The 17,782-nt window shown below is 36.8% G+C and overlaps 1 protein-coding gene across 1 annotated transcript in view; it reads right to left on the bottom strand.

The window, feature by feature from the left end:
- Positions 1–15,564: 15,564 nt before the first annotated feature.
- LOC126875195 (uncharacterized) overlaps positions 15,565–17,782 on the bottom strand; it is a 126,150-nt gene continuing 123,932 nt past the window's right edge. The window contains exon 3 of the mRNA XM_050637977.1: positions 15,565–15,924. Within this exon, the coding sequence (XP_050493934.1) occupies positions 15,876–15,924 (49 nt within the window). The 3' untranslated portion in view covers positions 15,565–15,875. The remainder of the gene's footprint in view (positions 15,925–17,782) is intronic.

The raw sequence follows: 17,782 nt of genomic DNA, 5'->3' as shown, positions 1-17,782 counted from the left end.
TTTTCGGTAGTAATTATCGTAATTATTTCTAGAATTTATTTTCTTCTTTATTTTTTTTTTACATAATACTTCCTCGTATAATCTTACCATACGAGACATCTTTTTCTAAATTTTCTTGGACTTAAAGCGCACAAAATATTTTTACTCTTTGGTTGCTACATATATTAAGGAACAATAGCGTCTCATAACATAAGTTTGATTATTTTGTAGAGAGTTCAAAGTTGAAGCTCGACTGTTTTTAGCAATTCTACCCTACTCTATCTTCAAATAATCGAGTGAATATCGTTTTTCATTGCAACGATGCGCCTGAAATTACAAATAGACAAAAGATCAACCAACAATATATAAATAAAACAAAACTCGTTTCAATCAACAAACGTGTTCTAACGAAATTATATTGTCTCTAACAAACAATAGCGAACGTCACAAACTGACCAACACAGTGTGGTCCTACACGTGTTGTACAACAAACAAGAATTCATCTGTTTCATTGGTCTAGCGTATTTGCGAGAACGACAGTTGATCGGGACACGCATCCGCTAAAGCCATAGCCTTAACCGTTTCCGCGTCAACCAAGAGCATCCAAGCGCCTCTATCGGATTGCCAATAACGAGAGTAACGTTGACACTCGATATGGAATCAGTCGCTTCGCGATATTAAGAGCGAAATCGTCACTCACGTAGATCGAATTAGGGATCGCCATTATTAATTTCCAGCCGAGCACGTTGATCATCGCATACTTGCTGCTGTATACGCCAGAAATCGCCCGGCTTCGCTGCGCAACGATTTATTGGCAGACGCTGGCGCGTCGAAAACGCGTTACGTATAAATGAGAGTATCAAATGCAACGCACCGACGAAACATTTCCTGTCAACCATGACATTTATGGACGAGAGGCAACGAGTCTTGCAAAAAATGCACTCCTCCATAATGCGTATCCATAATACGAGTGATAGCAGACGTACATCCCGGTCCACGAGTATTAAGACATTTGGACTGGTTTCACACGAAACCGTTTCTAAATAAAATTTCCAATTTTACGTAAAATTAACGCAAACGGTAATTTAATCTTTCTATGTGTTCGTTTTGCGATATTGCGCGTTCATCGTTTAGATACATCGCCACTTCATCATTCATGCAGAGTGCCTTAATCTTCTAATATACGCACTTTGAAAACATGGTCGAGTAAGTGTAGTCTTGTTTCTATCTAGTAGCTTAGTTTAACTAAGCTTCATCGATGTCTCGTTCGCCAGGTAGTCGGTAATCTGGGCTTATGTAGATAGGAGGATCAGGTGAGATTAATTACTCATTCGGCTCTCGGTTGGGACCATTGACTTAAGGTTCGCTTCTGTGCCTTTGATCGGATTTCACTTGAGTCAAGAGTTTCTTTTTTTTTTTTTTTTTTTTCAAGAAAAGATCCTCTTATTTTATTTACAAATCGACGGTTGAATAACGCCGCAATATCGGACTATTCTAAGGCAGCGAATCTTAAATCTTATCGTTTAATGGTAGACTGCACTTACGCGGCGTGCGCGTGACGTCCATTCTAAAATGGATGTTTCGTCTTGAGAAGGTACATACGTACGTACGTCAGTTTATTGTGCTCTTGGTTCCTTTTAGTAACGGTCACTACATTTGAAATTATGTAGAAGGTTTTTAAATTATATAACTACGTGCTGTAAAAGATGTTCCCGGGATATATGTAAGTGTGCGTGTATTGTATTTTCAGGTACAAGTCACATTTCAACGTAAGTTGCCATACTAGTTACACACGCAAGAATTATTCTTCTCCTTCTCCATATATTATGAGCTATTTCTTTATATTACCTTACATTCTTTTATACCTATTCTTTATAATTAATATGACGTTAGTTTAACGTTTACTTTATATCATCGCGATATATAGCATACCACTTTACTTCTCCATTTATTTTCCTCAAATACTTGCTCCTAAAACTTTCATATTTTCCGTGTTGCTTTCGCACTATATTGTTTATATGTTTAATGATCATGCACGTGAGCGCAAATACCATAATCGTATTATCCCTGGAATAAGCCCACCTATTATTTGACAAAGTGGAAATTGATACGTGGAATGTCAAAATAATATCTAAACATTAATTTTTTCATCGAGTTCTCAAAGTCTTAGAACCTTCTCCGTAACACTACTTATTTGTTGTCCCGTATTTCATTCTAAGCAAAAATCTTCAAACAGAATCAGCGTAAATACCCACACTTATCTGTACACTTTGACTTATCTCAAGCAATCGTGTATCGTAATCACTCTGCAAACAAACATTCTAACAAAAAAATCTGTATGCAACCATTCTCGCGATAAATTCTAAATAAAAGTTTGTTTTCTTACGAGTGAATCGCGAGTAACAGAGAAATGAAAATGTATGGAAGCGTGAAAAAAGCGCGGTTTGAACATTTGGTTTGTTGAAAAATCGCACAGAAGGCTATCGGATGTAGGGTAAGCAAGAGAAACGAGAAAACTCGTTCAACGGACCGGCGATTAGAGGGGACTTTAAAAGCTTTAGGTGGCGCAATAAGTCACCTCGCTGGCAGAAAAAACGCGAACGCGTGCGCGCGCGTACACGCGGTTCTTTTTTGGCCAATAAAACGTGTCGCTCGTGACCAGTGTTCCGAGAAACTCGGGTTAGATACATTTCCACTGCTATCTCGTGATTGCGAGTCAAGAAACATTTTACAATTTGTCCAATGACAAAAAGAAAAAGAGAGAGAGAGAGATGAACGAGACTATCCGTTGGCAAGCACGAGATTATAATAATCTCACGGAGAGCAAAATATGTGACAAAAGGTGAACGAAATATCGACGTTAACGCTGATGTTAAAGTTGTGAGGGCGATTCTGAAGTTTGTTGTACGGTAGGGTGTTTCACGGTACAGCCCGATTCGTTTCCGCAGAGTTGAAAGGCCAATTAGAGTATTGGAAAACTGTCTGATGTCAAATGATTTTATTTCTGGCGATAAGTTGGACTGATTAGTGGATGTATTTAGTACTGAATTGCTTTTGATTGTAATTTGAGGTGTGATTGGTTCTGATTTGATGGTTAATTTTTTCTAGAACTCGATTGACCGGAATGCAGTCATTCACAATTACAATATTTAAAAGATATGGAGTTTCTTTCATCTCTAAATTGTACGTGTGATTATCAAACGACAGAAACGAGAAAATCTATCGAGAAAAAGAAAGTCTTCTGTTATTTCCAAATTTCCCCTATTATTATATTGAAACATTTTTCAACCGTAGATAAGAATTTTACGATACAAAAATGCACGATATATTTATGACTCTTAATAAATTTAATTAATCTGTCAAAATATGTCAAAGTGGTGATATAAACCAAATTCAAGACGTATAATAAGAAATATAATATCGCTCGAGTGTAAAGTTGCTGGGAACATAACTGAAAATAATCATTTGACAGGGTGATGCGAATGCAGTAAAGGCGCGTTTAAAAAACGTTGAACTCTGATGTGCTTTATGATACGATTCCTCGAAGTAATACCGTCAGAGAACACCGATACAGCACACGGTTGCAGAACAGAACACGGTTGCTATTTTCAACGAGGGGAAATTCCTAAGCACGTCCGTTTCCATGAAAATGAGCAAGCTCTCCACTTAGGCTACGTATAAGAGACTATGTAGGTATAAGTCTGTTCTCCTGCTAGCAGAACACATCGTGTTGCAAAGAAAATACCTACGCAGTCGTGGAAGGAGCGTAGATGAAAGGAAAATCCTGTCGAATCGCCGACGCTGCCTGCGAAGAATCGTTGAAGGAAAACGTCGAGAAAAACTGTATTACGTCTGACGTCCTGTTCTTAGAAAAATACACGCTTTATCTGAATGAAGGTAACACGAAGAAACTCTTTGACACGCTTTACGTTTCTCTTTTATCTTTCCTCTCTTTCTCGAATAAAATAACGCCATCTAAGTTTGTATAAGTGATGAAACAGTCTCGATGTTGTTTTTCCATCGACAACTCAGGAATCGAGAAGTTGGTCTTAAAATAATACGTCGAGACGTCAAGTTGGTTTTGTAAATATTTTTTGATTATGCATTGGTTATTCGATTAGGTTAACTCGATGAGATTTATTATAGTCAATCGGTGAATATATTACGATGCGCGAAAAGAGAAAATTAATGAAATAATTAATATCTATATTGACGTTTCTTTAAATTAAAATTATTAAAAGCAAAGTATGAAAATACTACGTAAATCAATCAACAGTCATGCTGTGCACATAGGAATTATTCGAATCATGTATTTTATTACTGTGCTGCCACCTTGTAGTAATAGATCAGAAACAAAGACACTTTTTACGACCTTTTAAGGCTATGTTAATAGCAAATTTTAATATATTGCATGCAAATTTAATATATGAATATATGAGAAGATATTCAATGAACATCTGAGTGAAGCAGAAATGATCTTTATACGTATTTCTATATTTTGTTTATATGATGTATACGTAATTATTACATACCTCTTGAAAGTATTGTATAATGCATAAGATCCATCTAGAATATGACACAGAATTTAATAACTTACTTCAATATCGAAGATTTGAAGACTGGTCGACTCAGGATATGCAGCAGCTTGCACACTTCCTCGACATACTTCACATTACATCAATTCAAACAATCGATAAGTAACGTGACGTAAAACAAAGGAAACCGTTTCCTCAATCCCGCGTGTATTGAGAATAATGTTCTTTCTTCGTTGAAGTTGCGAGCAGAGGAGGGTACAAGATTTATACATCTTACATTTTCTACGATTCTTCCAGGAGACCTCGTATCTTTTCCACGGGTCGTCGGCCCAGCGAGTAAATTATTCCAGAATTATCAAGCATCACTCTCGAACTGATACGAAGTTTACCGAGTCGCGAATTCCAGACGAACGTTACCATCGCACAAAATTGCAATTCACAATCGTATAGGTTGACTTTCGACGCCTACAAACTGTCTACCGTGAACGTTTTGCATTTTCCCGGAAGCAACAAGCCTTTATTGCCGAAATTTACTAAAGCGTCGCTGCGTGAATGTCTCGATTCTCTTTCGATTCTCGATCCGCGCGATTCTCGAAGTTTCGCAGTGACGCAACAATCGTTAGTGAGCATCGTGTCCTGAATGTGAATAACGTTTATTACTGTTGTCAAATATTTTTATACGCCCTTTGGTTCGCTGTCCAATTATAAAATTATGAAAATAGATTTTGAATTCGCTCACTTTTAATCAGTTCCAGCCACGTTGGCCACAATGCAGTCGTTAATTTTTTCTATTAGTCGCGTTTTACCGTGGTTTGTGTCACTTGACATTTTAAGGTTACCTACTATAATCACCTGTTTCGCGCGTGTTTCTCGATTGTCTTGGATTTCTTTCGAAAACAGCATAAGAGGTATGCCAAACGATTTTCAATTGCGAACTATCATTAAGAATGTCAAATAAAAGAGTTTATTGTATTTTCAGTTGCGGTTAGAGAATAGCGTGAATGCAGAACAGTATATGACATCAGCTAGCTAGTACTCATCGAATCTACAAAAAGGTAAGTGACAATAATAATTTTGCTTCATTTACGTTAATTCTCGAGGGTAATGCTTGAGATGTTAATTTCTGTCACAAATAAATGTTATTATCTACAGCTTCTTGCAACATTTACATATCTTTTTGCATAGATATAAAGTAATAACAGACTATATGTGTAACATAGGGATTTAGTGTAGGAAATATAATGTACTCATTATTTTTCTATTGTGTATGTGTATCTAGATATTATGTATATTAAGTTATTATATGTATTTCATCAAGGTTTCATAAACTATTATTTCTTCTATCAGAAATAACGAATGCTTCTCGTAGTATTTGTCAAAAACGATAAGATCAACGATACCAGATAATTTTTAACCTAATCAGCTTCTTTCGATTAGTTTTCGCATGGGATACGCTTTCAAGCGTGAACGGCGCAAAGTTCAAATTACTGTTTCAGCGCCAGCGGCAAGATTCGGGGCTGCCTGATTGCATAAAACTACGCGACCTGACCCTACTCGAAAATTCGCAACTCTTGGAGAAACGTCGACATACGTAATCAAACTTCGGAAGGCATCCTGTTTTTGCTTTGGCTTCTGCTAATTGGGCACCGAACTCCTAAACTATAATTAATATAGCTACGAGGCTGAATACAATGTGTTCATAGATACTGCCACTTTCTCTCTTCTCTAATACTTTCACTTATTTCAAAGAAACTTCGAGTTATCAGGTTTTATGCTTTCGTGTAACAGTTGAAATTCATGGGCATTTGTTTTCTCTCTATTGTCGTAATGTGATGCATTTCTCTTACAAGAATCAAAGGTACGATTATTGAGAATTGATATTTGGTAGAAATATATTAGGTTACAAAAGTTTTAAAGGGTAAATGGAAATTATAAGTCAGAAATTAAGAGAAGTAGATCTGTTTTGTAGGCTTACTTCTTTTATAAAATAAACTGATCAGAACATTTCACTAAGCTTATTGCACAAAACGTTGTCTCCTGATAATTGAAAATACACGACAATTTCTTGTTAACAAGGTGTGTAAATACGAGTAGTCTGACATACTTCTCTCGATGTACGATTCAAATAAATTGTTGATGGAATCTATGGAATATCGTTCGTGTCCTGGATTCTTGACATCGGCTTTCTGCTAACCCTTATGCTCTTGAGATGGATATCCCCTGGTGTGCATGCACTCTCTACCCTCTGCATTCGTGTTTTCGCTGCCTTGGCACGTCGGTATTATGTTGTCTAGGGTAATAAGTGCGAGGTTGGGCGGATCAGAAGTAGCCTGCTCCTTCATTAAAACATCCGAAGAAGCTTTATCTGTAACTCACAAGCTCTGCTTGGTCGTACAGCGTGTAAATTACGCGACATGAAGAGGATATCATGTTAGTGACTAAAGGGTAGGTTGCAGAATTTATTAACTTGTTTGAAATTAGCAAATTTTTCCTCGTAGTTTCTTCTTTATATAATTCGTGTCATTTTTTCTCCACTACAATTCAATGTTTCTTTTTTACTTAATTTTGACAAACTTAAATATTGTATTTACAAAATGTATGCATGGTGTGCTGAGAATGTTTCGATATTATGATAAAATCGGATAATTTTTCGTGCGGATATAGAGATAATATATATATAACACAGCTATTCTAGTATTTTGTTATTTTTTCTTAATAAAATAGTTTGTACTTTATATTAGAATATATCGCATACTATAACAACGATAGCTTCTTGTGGCAGAAGAATCGCGAGATATTCTGAACAGCTTATTTTATAGAAAAAGTGATCCAAGGCAAAGGTATTTAATTTTCTCAATCTATAAATTCAAATTTGCCTTTTATGAAATTCATACGAAGGAAGATTTTCCAATAGTGTCTTCAGGTCCGCGTTGAAGGGAATGTAGAGTTCCGAAATCGTGAATATTTACAAATGGTAAAGGAAGAAGACAAACAGTGCGAGGATGGATTTACGATATTATTTAATCAGAAACATTGTGAATTCTGGAGAACGATACCCGGCCAGAATAATATGTTTATCGTTAGATCGATCATCTTTATTGGGACGAAGCCAGCGATTTTGGAATTTGTCTTCCATAACCCGTTTATATATCAGCGGTTTCCTTTTATGGAACCTGGTAATTCTATTCACCGGCTTCATCGAAAACTGATTACTTCCTTTCGTTTTGGGTCAACGATATTTGCATTTCATTTTCATTGTATCATGTTCGGCTTTTTGTTCGGTTACGCTTCGGTAAAACGGCAAAGAAAAACAAAACCTCGTTGAAATTGATAGGTTCCTTCTGTTCAAACAGATGTCACGTCGCGAAGAAAACCTTTCCTCTTATGATAAATTATGGATAATATAAAGTGTACCAAGTGAAGAGATAACAATCATTATCTTGCTCGCTTATAATTGAAGGGAAAATCCTGTTCTAATAGAAATTTCTTAAATTGAAAGAGATAGGTAGAGAGCACCGATAGAAAAAATTGGAATTGGAAAAATTAACGGTAGTAGTATAAATAAAAAGCTACAAACGAAAGAAAATATAGACCATTATTAGTCTTAATGTAAATATTATTCAAACAAATGTTATTAACAAATATTTATTTTTCGGGCTTCAAAGTATTTTCTGAAGTGTTTGAAATACAAACAGAACAACCAATGTATCTCCGCTAAATTTCATGAAGCGTTATCGTAAAGCTGAAAAATCCTGCCACAAAAATAGTGTATGTTATAAAAAAGTATGCGTAAAGAAAGCGAGAGGCAGTTTTCGAAGTGTACATGAAAGTGTTTTCTAAAATCTTGATCGTAGAAGAGAAACGAACGACGAAGTATTTAGGTCAGGAGAAATGAATGGCTGGGGACACACCAGCGTTTATTTTAGCCAGTCGACGATACACGAACATCTTCTCATTTTTTTTTCAGTTTTGTTTCCCGTGGTTCTCAATTTAAATGTGACCCAAATACACTTCGCGTCGTTGACGACTGTCAGAGAAAAGCTCGGTGGTGAATGAATGGCGACAATGCCATTAAGATCCCAGCTTTAAATATGAATCAAGCCGCTGTTCACTTCAGCTCCGACTCGGTTGTTCGATATACCTTTCTAACATCGAATGCCTCGCATTAATTAAGCCATGCTGCTCATCAATCTTATTTTCTTTTGCACTGTGTCCCAATGGGGGAGAAGATTAATGTAGATAAGAGAGAAAAGCAAAGGGCGGAGGAAGCCTCGCATCCCCTGGCGATTTACAGCTATACAGTGTCGCGCTCAAAGAACCTGCTCTTGATTGTTTGAATTAACCTAGGGCATGTGGAATTCAATTATCCTTTGGATAACGTGTGATCTTCCATACATTTCTTATCATAAATGATTATTTTTTTCATATAGTTAGTTAAGGGAGAATTTCTGGTTTCATTGCAACTTTATGTTAAACGTGTTTTAATACCTTTAAAAGTACTCGAGGAATAAAGATGAGCTTACGAATAGTGACTTCATTTACGTGATTTATGTAACAAGTATTTAGAAAAATGTGAAATAGATTGGTCGATTTCCAAGTGTAATATATGGTTAAATGAATTCCAGATATAGAGAATATAGTAGAATTTCTTGAGAAAAGCGTAGATACATTTTGAGAGAAAAATCTCAATGTACTTCTTACAAAATTGAATACAAACTTAACTAAGGCAACAATTAAAAGAGCGATCAACCGTCTGATGGGACATAATTTTGTAACTTCAGATTAACATTCTAAGAAATTACGTTAAATATATGGACTTTTCCCTTAATCATATTTCGTAAATTCGTTCGAGCTACATCATTTATTCCCGTCTGAAGTAACCAAAATGTAAAATATTCACTGCTACGGATATGAACAAACAACTCATTTCACCGGCCGGAGGCCAGTCCAAATTGTGCAAAAGTAACGAACTCGTGTTAACATTAATCCTAACGTTCTCAATTTCTTTTTCTCTGCTACGATATTATATACTAGCGCAAGACACATTAGAGTTCTGATGCATTAAAAAATTCTGTGGTCTCTCTGGGACCTCGCCTGAGAGCTAGTTGAATGGAGACGTAATTTATATTACGGTACGTCAAAAGGTCGTGCGATTAATTAATTGCTTTTGGCGAAAAAAATTCATGGCCATTACTTTGTAAAGCTACTTATCCTGTGTTAATGCATGGACGAAAAATGCATGGTCCTATTCGGCGATGAAAACGGATTCTTTCATCCTTGGAACATGCTGTCTTTAGAGGAATACATTATTTTTTTAGATTTTCTCATTACGAGATTCTTCCTGTTCGCATAATTAACTGATTCGCGACGACCCGTAAATCTTCCAATAAAGATAACTTTATGGGGGTTTAATACCATCTTGTTACAACCACATCTACAAGAACAAATTCACCGAATTTGAACACTTGTTTTGCGATAACATTTGATTTAGCCATTAAATATGTATTTTTGTTATTCATCTGTTTCTGAATATTTCCGAAATATTTATCGCCGTAACGTGTCTTGCTTTTCGTCTATTCGATTGTAGTCATCATTTCATAATAGTCCGTATAATATAGCATTGCTGCAAAGATAAAAGGCTCGAGGATATATTTCAATATATTTTGAAAAATGAGAAAAACATTAGGTAATTTAACTAACGAAAGGAGGGCCGTGTACCATGTTTTCCTTACGTGTTCTTCAAATAAATCCTCTAATAAATCGCTTCTTTCCGATTACCCGTAACATATTGTTCGAATAAAGAATCGAGTTTCTGGCACGGCGACACATGCTAGACGCTGATTTGGCGGAGGCATGAATTTCTGTTCGCGTTTCTGTACGCAAATTATCTGTGCACGACGGCGCCTTAACGTCTCGGGCGTAACATCTGATAGCCCGGTAAGTGCAACGTTAAGGCTGAATATAAGGCGGTGCTCGCGGTGGGTATGAGGGTTGACAGGTGGCGAGATAACATTCACGGTAGGGGCGCGTCGCGTTTATCGTTAAAAGCATCGAGGGAAATTTCGCAGTTTCTCCAGGCGAACGAAACCGATGGCGATACATAGCGTGTCTTTTCTTCCTCTTTCTCGTCTTAATACACCCGGCAGCCACTCGGATCTTTCTTTCAGTTTCAAATCGCCTTCTCTATTTCCCGTGTCGTGCGCTTTTTGCAGCTTGCCATTGCCCTTTTTTTATCATGTCGTCAGAAACCTGTTTCCCCTCATAGAATCGCCGTTGATATCGAGTTGCCATTGTGTTCTTCGCGTAACGTTTGATTTTGTGAGATCCTGCTTCTTCCTTCGAGAATTATCCTACCGTATCGTTTTGCCGTGAGAAAAGATTTTCTGGATTTTGTTTGTCTTTTAGCGTTACATTTTGTGGATTACTATACAGGTGTTAGTTGTAATGGACAAACATATGGCATACAATATGGACGAACGTCGTATAACGACAACAATTCAGGAAGAAAATGAATATAAGTGTTGGGTAAAAATATTGCTTATTAGTATAGTTGTTTCGTGAATCGTTCAATAAAAGTTATTAGAGTTCTATTTGAGTTTATGATATTTGACATTACTGAAATATCTATTTATATTGAACTGTTAATATTGAGATATTAGTTGCTTCAATATTTGAAAATATATTGTTCGATAGGTTAACAAGTAGATAGGATTATTTGCAAAAGGCAATGAAATAAAACAATACATGCATCGTAGATTAAATAAATCTCGTACGAAAGTAAGGTCCAATAAAAATGATTAGAGTTCCATTTGAGTTTATGATACTCGAGATTACTGAAATATTTATTGTTACTATTAATATTGAAATATTAGTTGCTTCGATATTTGGAAATATATTATTCGATAGGTTAACGAGTAGATACGATTATTTGCAAGAGGTAATGAAATAAAATAATACACTTAAATAATTGATTAAATAAATCTTATAGGAAAGTAACAACCTTCGCAGCAGTTTTAAAGAAATAAAAAAGAGTTTATCGTACAACCTAATACATTTTACTTTTGAAGTCGAGTGTTGCTGCGGAAAATTCCAAGTTTCTATCGACGTGAAAATATAACGATTTAAAATCAACTTCGTGGAGCAGTGTGTTACGATCAGTTTACCCGAGGTAGACGAAGCTTACTCGAAATTCGTCGGTATTGTTTGTACGCAAGGTTGGCGAATTATTCGCAGAATATTCGATGCGGCGCCCCATTCGACTGTGTAACTTATGATCGACATCGATTTAATTTGGCCTGTTATTACCTTCGCTCATTTTGATATGCAGTGCGGGTTTACAAAGTCTGGATCAGTCGGACGTGCTACGCCAGCTTTTGCCATAGCTAATTAACATATGTATCGTTGATGAGCTTCGAGTCGATAATCTGAAGGATTCTTGTCGAATCCATAACTTATACCTGTTCGCTACTCATCACCGATGCAGACGTTTTCGTGAAATATCGATCCCGATAATCGTCGTACAGGGTGTTCTCTGTTAAACCATCGAAATAAATCGTTCGGTTGTTACTGCTCTTTCGCGAATAACTTTTATGATTACCATATGGCCGTTATCGTTCAGAATCTGATTAAATAACGTTTCGCACGGTGTGTTACTAACGTGGAGGGGATTTGATAAATGCGAATAAAAACGTCATTTTGATGTCTGAGAACACGTAACGCAATATAATGTATTGTGGAAGCACGTTGCGCTGGCGTGGATAAAATATATTTTTGCAGCAGACTGGACCTCCACGTCAGTTACAGACGCACTCCGCAACGATAGTAGCACCTTTATGGACCGTTTTTACGAGACACTCCATGAAGTTTCTTTCAACCTTCGAAACCGTCCAGTACATAAGCTTTGTAAGCAGTTTCTGGTTAAATAGTACCAAGTACAAGCATCAACGTGCGACGTCATATTGTTCGTAAATCGAAACGGATAAGGTCAGAAGCGAGTTACGCGCATACGTTGAGAAAGGCGTCGCTGATAGGTAGAACGAGCTTAACTCGTAATTTGACTGGCAATAAAACGTTTGCCAGCGAAGATTTTTTCATGAACCAAGGTAAGTCGATCTGACAGTAATCTTACCTGGTTTAGAATGACGTTGGAGTAAAATTACGCTGCTAACGTTACTTTCGGGATATCATGCAAGTTAAAAATTTCAGCGGTCCGAGGGTAAATTTGATACCCCGGCTTTCATAATCTCTTCTTTCACACTAGAATACTTTATTCCAGATATTTTTTAGAACAAATTTACGTTAACCATATAATTCTCTATGATGTAAAAAAAAAAAAAAAAAAAAACACGACAAATCATCGATTTCTCGTTCTCCGATTTGATCTCTCCGTACGCGTACATTTCCGCTTATAGTATAAAATAAATTTTCACGCTACATCGAACACCTATTATCATCGAACTCTGTTTCTTCATCGTGTAACGGATAATCCGGAGTACGCTTATTAAGATCGTTAGCGCCATCGAACCGTTGTTCCGATACGTTTATTACGGTAAACGACATTCCATTGGCCGAGCTTTTTCCACGCGACACGAATTTATGGTCCGTAAGAGGTAACATTAAGTCAGAGGCGCAAAACACAGATAATTATCTGAAACGAGGGTAGTCTTTCGGAAAGTTCGTCGTTACGAAAAATATTATTGGCGAACGAGTGGCTCGCTCGTATTACGATTTACCGTGTTTCTAGCTGCAAAAATTTAACGTCTTAATTGCGCGAACGGATGCACGTTTGTGCCACGACGTTCTAACGTTCGAATTGATGTAATAACCGTAAGTAGCTTCTCCATTAGCAGATCGAGCCCCTAATTTAAGTGGCTGCCGCTTCATATTCCAATCCGGTTGAACTCGACCTTAAGAAAGGTCCTATTAGTCTCGCCACCTGCCGCCAACACCCGTCATTCAGCCTGTTCGAGTTTCCGGGCTTGTTCGTTTGCGTCGGCCCGTTGCGTGCGAGCATCTCGAGTGAATTATGTCCCGCTGCTCCTGGTCGCAAATTAAACGCGTCTCGCGTTTGCTCGACGAGTATTAATCGACACTTCGCGAAATGCTGTTGCAATTTCGTGTCGTAGTCATCGGTGTTTACGAAGACATCTCGATGCTTCTTCGCGGATGCGTCTCCTACATTCTACGGTTGCGTGATTTTCGAAATTCTATGATTCTCGACGTTGATAGCTGGATACATTTGCCAGCTTTTGTAGTTATCGATTTATGAATTTTTAATACACGAATATACATGTGTATGTTGCATTCGGTTGGAAGATTTATTTTAGAAGAATATGAAGCTTGTCTCCTGTGGACTTGCGGTTCTGGCTTCCTGAATTTTTTATAGGCTTTTACAATTTCGAACAGGAATCTCTTTTTTCTAGCCGTGATTGAAAAAGTTAATATACAAGTGTATTCTCTTAGTTTTAATAATACTGTTGTTGTTTCTGTATTTAGAGGTAGGATCGCAATAGCCATTGTTTTATTCTTGTGATAAATCTATCACACCGTTCTAAGCCGAAAAACCTTTATTGCACTTTCTTGCATGGACTAGGATAAAAAACAAAAGAACATCTTAAATCTATCGATTGTATCTAGAACTATCTTCTAGTTACTGTTTCTTGTAACTAGCGCATCTGCGTATGGATGGCGAGCGCGAACTCACGTTGTCATTTTCAACAAACACGATATCAGGCTCTTTTCAAGAAGTCTTAAGATTTCAGTCTTAATACTTTGTCGAAAGTCGGAGACAATTACGGATAAATCACGTTATGATAATTCGTTTAACTCGATACGATGAGAGAGATATGGCTAGAAAAATGAAATAACTTTGAAACGCAACAAAATTCTTTATTTAACCTAATTACTTCATTTTTCTACCTTTTTTATCGAGGCAACTTTCATCGAAAGATGAAAGGCTTTTGAAAATTTCATAAGAAACTTATGGTTACTCGTATTACTGTTTCGTTTTATCATAAAATACTCAGCTACTAATAAAAAAGTTAAAAACCAGGCATAGTAGGAGGCATCCAAAGCAGTAGCTTCAGTAACCTAAGGGTCTACGATGACGGCACTTGAATAGCTGTTCCATTCAACGGTACTTTTGCATTATTTTTCGCCAAGCTTTCACGATCAGTCATCCATGCAACGGTCGATTTCACGGTGCGGAGATTGCGTTTAATTAAAATGCATCGCGGTAGCTCTTGTTTGCTAGGCCGCAAAGGGATTAATAAGTCATATACGTACAGAGAGAGTGGAATTTGTATCATGGGTCGCGACTCGTTCATTCGCAAAACGCGTTACCTCCGCCACCGCGTTCATCGTTTGCATCGTCAAGGATAATTTTTTATTCAAGTTACGCTTAGGATGGTTACAGGCTCGTTCCGTTATATGTATTTTCCGGGCTCACGAATAGCGTACAACCCGTCGCATTTTCGAAATCGATATTCAACCTAAGAAATTCGCCTGCTTGTGTATCGTTAAACGTACAAGCATACAAAAAACCAAGTGCAAAAAAATACACGCACGGTATAATATAAACATTATACGTAATCTATCAAATTATCGAAGCTTCATAAAATCTGTAATCGGTAAAATGTACGGTAAAAGATGATCTATGCTACAACTTACTGGTAACGTACAATTTGGGTACATTGTGTATGCATAGACCATCAGAATTTTGAAAAGAAGAAGAAAATAAAACAGAATTGGTTTATTTTTTCAAACGTTAACTACAGCGACGTGTATAATAATGAGCGGCAGTCCTTAAACGATCGGATAAAACAGTGCGTAAATATGAAATCGATCACGGACTATGTTGGCATCACGAAATATCAAATGTTTAAAAATTCTAATTGCGGAACAACCTCGTATGATCTGATTTCCGATGTTCCTGAAAATGCCACTAATTTACACGTTAACGCGCAAAATCAAAACGAATTATCAGCAAAATCGCATTGTTGACGTTGATATGGCTTTCTGACGGGAAGAAACGAAAGTGCGTGTCTAACGTTTCGTACACGCAGAATTAATTCCGAATCACTCGCGATCAATGGAAATAAAGCGCAGCGCTATTCTGCGAACACGGACCTGTCGACAGCCGTCTATATTTTCGCGTTCGCGGATCGGATATTTTTATGGAACGCATCGTAGTGAGTTTTATGGGCCGTGCGCGGTGAATCGCCGATTTCTAGGCGAATGTTCGAAGGCAGGTATTTCGTGGTCGCTGGCATAGCGGTCCGACCGATCCGTTAGTCCGACAGCATCTACAAAAAACGAGGCAAGCATGGTCGCGTCTTTGGATTCGCCAATTTACGTTCAAACTTAACAACTTATGAAATAAGCGAAAAGAGGCGGGGACGAAGTTGATAGCCTGAAAAAGATTTCGAAGCATCTGATAAGACTGAATTCGTTAAAAAGTCCATTTTAAAATAATACGTAGATAGAAGACTTTCTTAAAAATAGATAATCTGTTTTATTTCATCATTTAAAACTCTATTTTTCAGTACGAATGCGATATATATTTATAATTCCAACATTTTCGAGGTCGATGTATTATTTTTAGATTTTAAAAGATTCAGAAGAGATTACGTTTTTTAACGAAATCCTTTTGCAGATTTTAGATCCATTTGAACAGCGCATATGTACATTTGAAAAATAGTATTTGAAACTCTAAACCTTCAAAAGTTTTAAAACCAGGTTTCAAATCTTTGATAGGTGCAATATTTTCTTTCAATCATTCAATGATCCAATATTTTTGTAAGCGTATTTTTTACTCTGCTTTATCCAATATTACATTCCCACTCTCTGAGCTTTGGATCGAAACTGTATACCTTGATACATTTTCATTCTCTATTAGAAGGTTTTATATCCGCAAACTATTACGAGCGAATACGAGCAATAACGTATGAAACAATATATCAATTTGTCTACATACGTTTACGTATATATATATATATCAAGATCCTATCGATTGGATAAAATCATTATTTGTTGTAATTCTAAAACATTTCAAGACTTTCGATTGTCGCGTTTATGATCTTCGCTTCCACTAAATGTTGCTCTCGTGAAAGAAGAAAATGAGTTTAAACGACTTCCTAAAGTTCGAATTAAACTGCAACCGTTGGGAAAAAAATATTTCATCAAAATTTCTTGTTTTATTTCTTCAATAATTAAACCTTTCAGAACCTTTCGCAATTAATTGCATACATCGAATAGTTCAGGGAAATGGTTATGTTATTTATAAACACTGTTTTTCTTTACACTTACTTTAGAATTTACCATAATTTATGTCATTTTCATGTAATGGCTAAATTAACGACTAGTTCCTTCGAACAAACTTGAAAATTCTATCCTTTTTCGACGATCTCGATTTGACTCGTAAAAATCGTCCATTGTATCGATCCCTAAACGTGCTACGAGAAACAGATGCGAAGATTCGTATAAGTTGCATTCTCGCGAGTCGATTGAAACTTATTAAAGCCGTGTTTCGTTCGAACCGAGTTTCGACGATTGGATCGGACGAATAAAGAGGACTAATAGAACAGAATTATCCGACCGCCAGGCAACGTATTCGATGCGTCGCTCTTGAAATTAAGCACGCGTGTAAAGGACAGGCCGAAATTAATAGACATACAAAACAGTCGAATACTTTCTCACGTTTCGTGTGCTCTCTTGTTATGTTTGTCTCTCTATCACTTGCAGTTATTCCGCCGATAAATGCTACTGCGCAGAACGCACAGTTGCACAGTCGAGTAGCGCCGTTCGTTTCTATCGTTGAATAATTTAATAATCTGTGCATGCGAGTACAGTCTGCACGGTAGAGCGTTTTAATTTTAAATTAAACTTCAAAAATTTTCGTTTTACGAGTAACGAATATAATTTACTTCAGACAGGCTGATTGGTTTACCATAAAGTTACATTACCGTTAGCAACTTGCAAATTCGGCCTGTAATTATATGTCTGTAATTTTCCATTGAGCAAAGTTTCAATTATTAGATGAAACTTCAAATTTCTATTTCTCCAGGGTAATGTTATCATATGGAGGAGTCGAAGCTGTAGAATTTTACAGTAATCCTGAACCGCTGATCCCATAGAATCCAACGATACTCTTGAGGTTTTCAAAATCCTACACTCGAGTAGTTCCAAATTTAGATGAACTCAGGAGACTAGCATTCGACTACTACTTACCATAAATTCGTTAGATTATTGAATCATTCGACACTTCGTGG

The sequence above is a fragment of the Bombus huntii genome, chromosome 2 (assembly GCF_024542735.1).
Source record: "Bombus huntii isolate Logan2020A chromosome 2, iyBomHunt1.1, whole genome shotgun sequence".
Taxonomy (NCBI): Eukaryota; Metazoa; Arthropoda; class Insecta; order Hymenoptera; family Apidae; genus Bombus; species Bombus huntii.
Note: the sequence above shows the minus strand (reverse complement) of the source record. Positions and strands in the feature narration are given on the sequence as shown.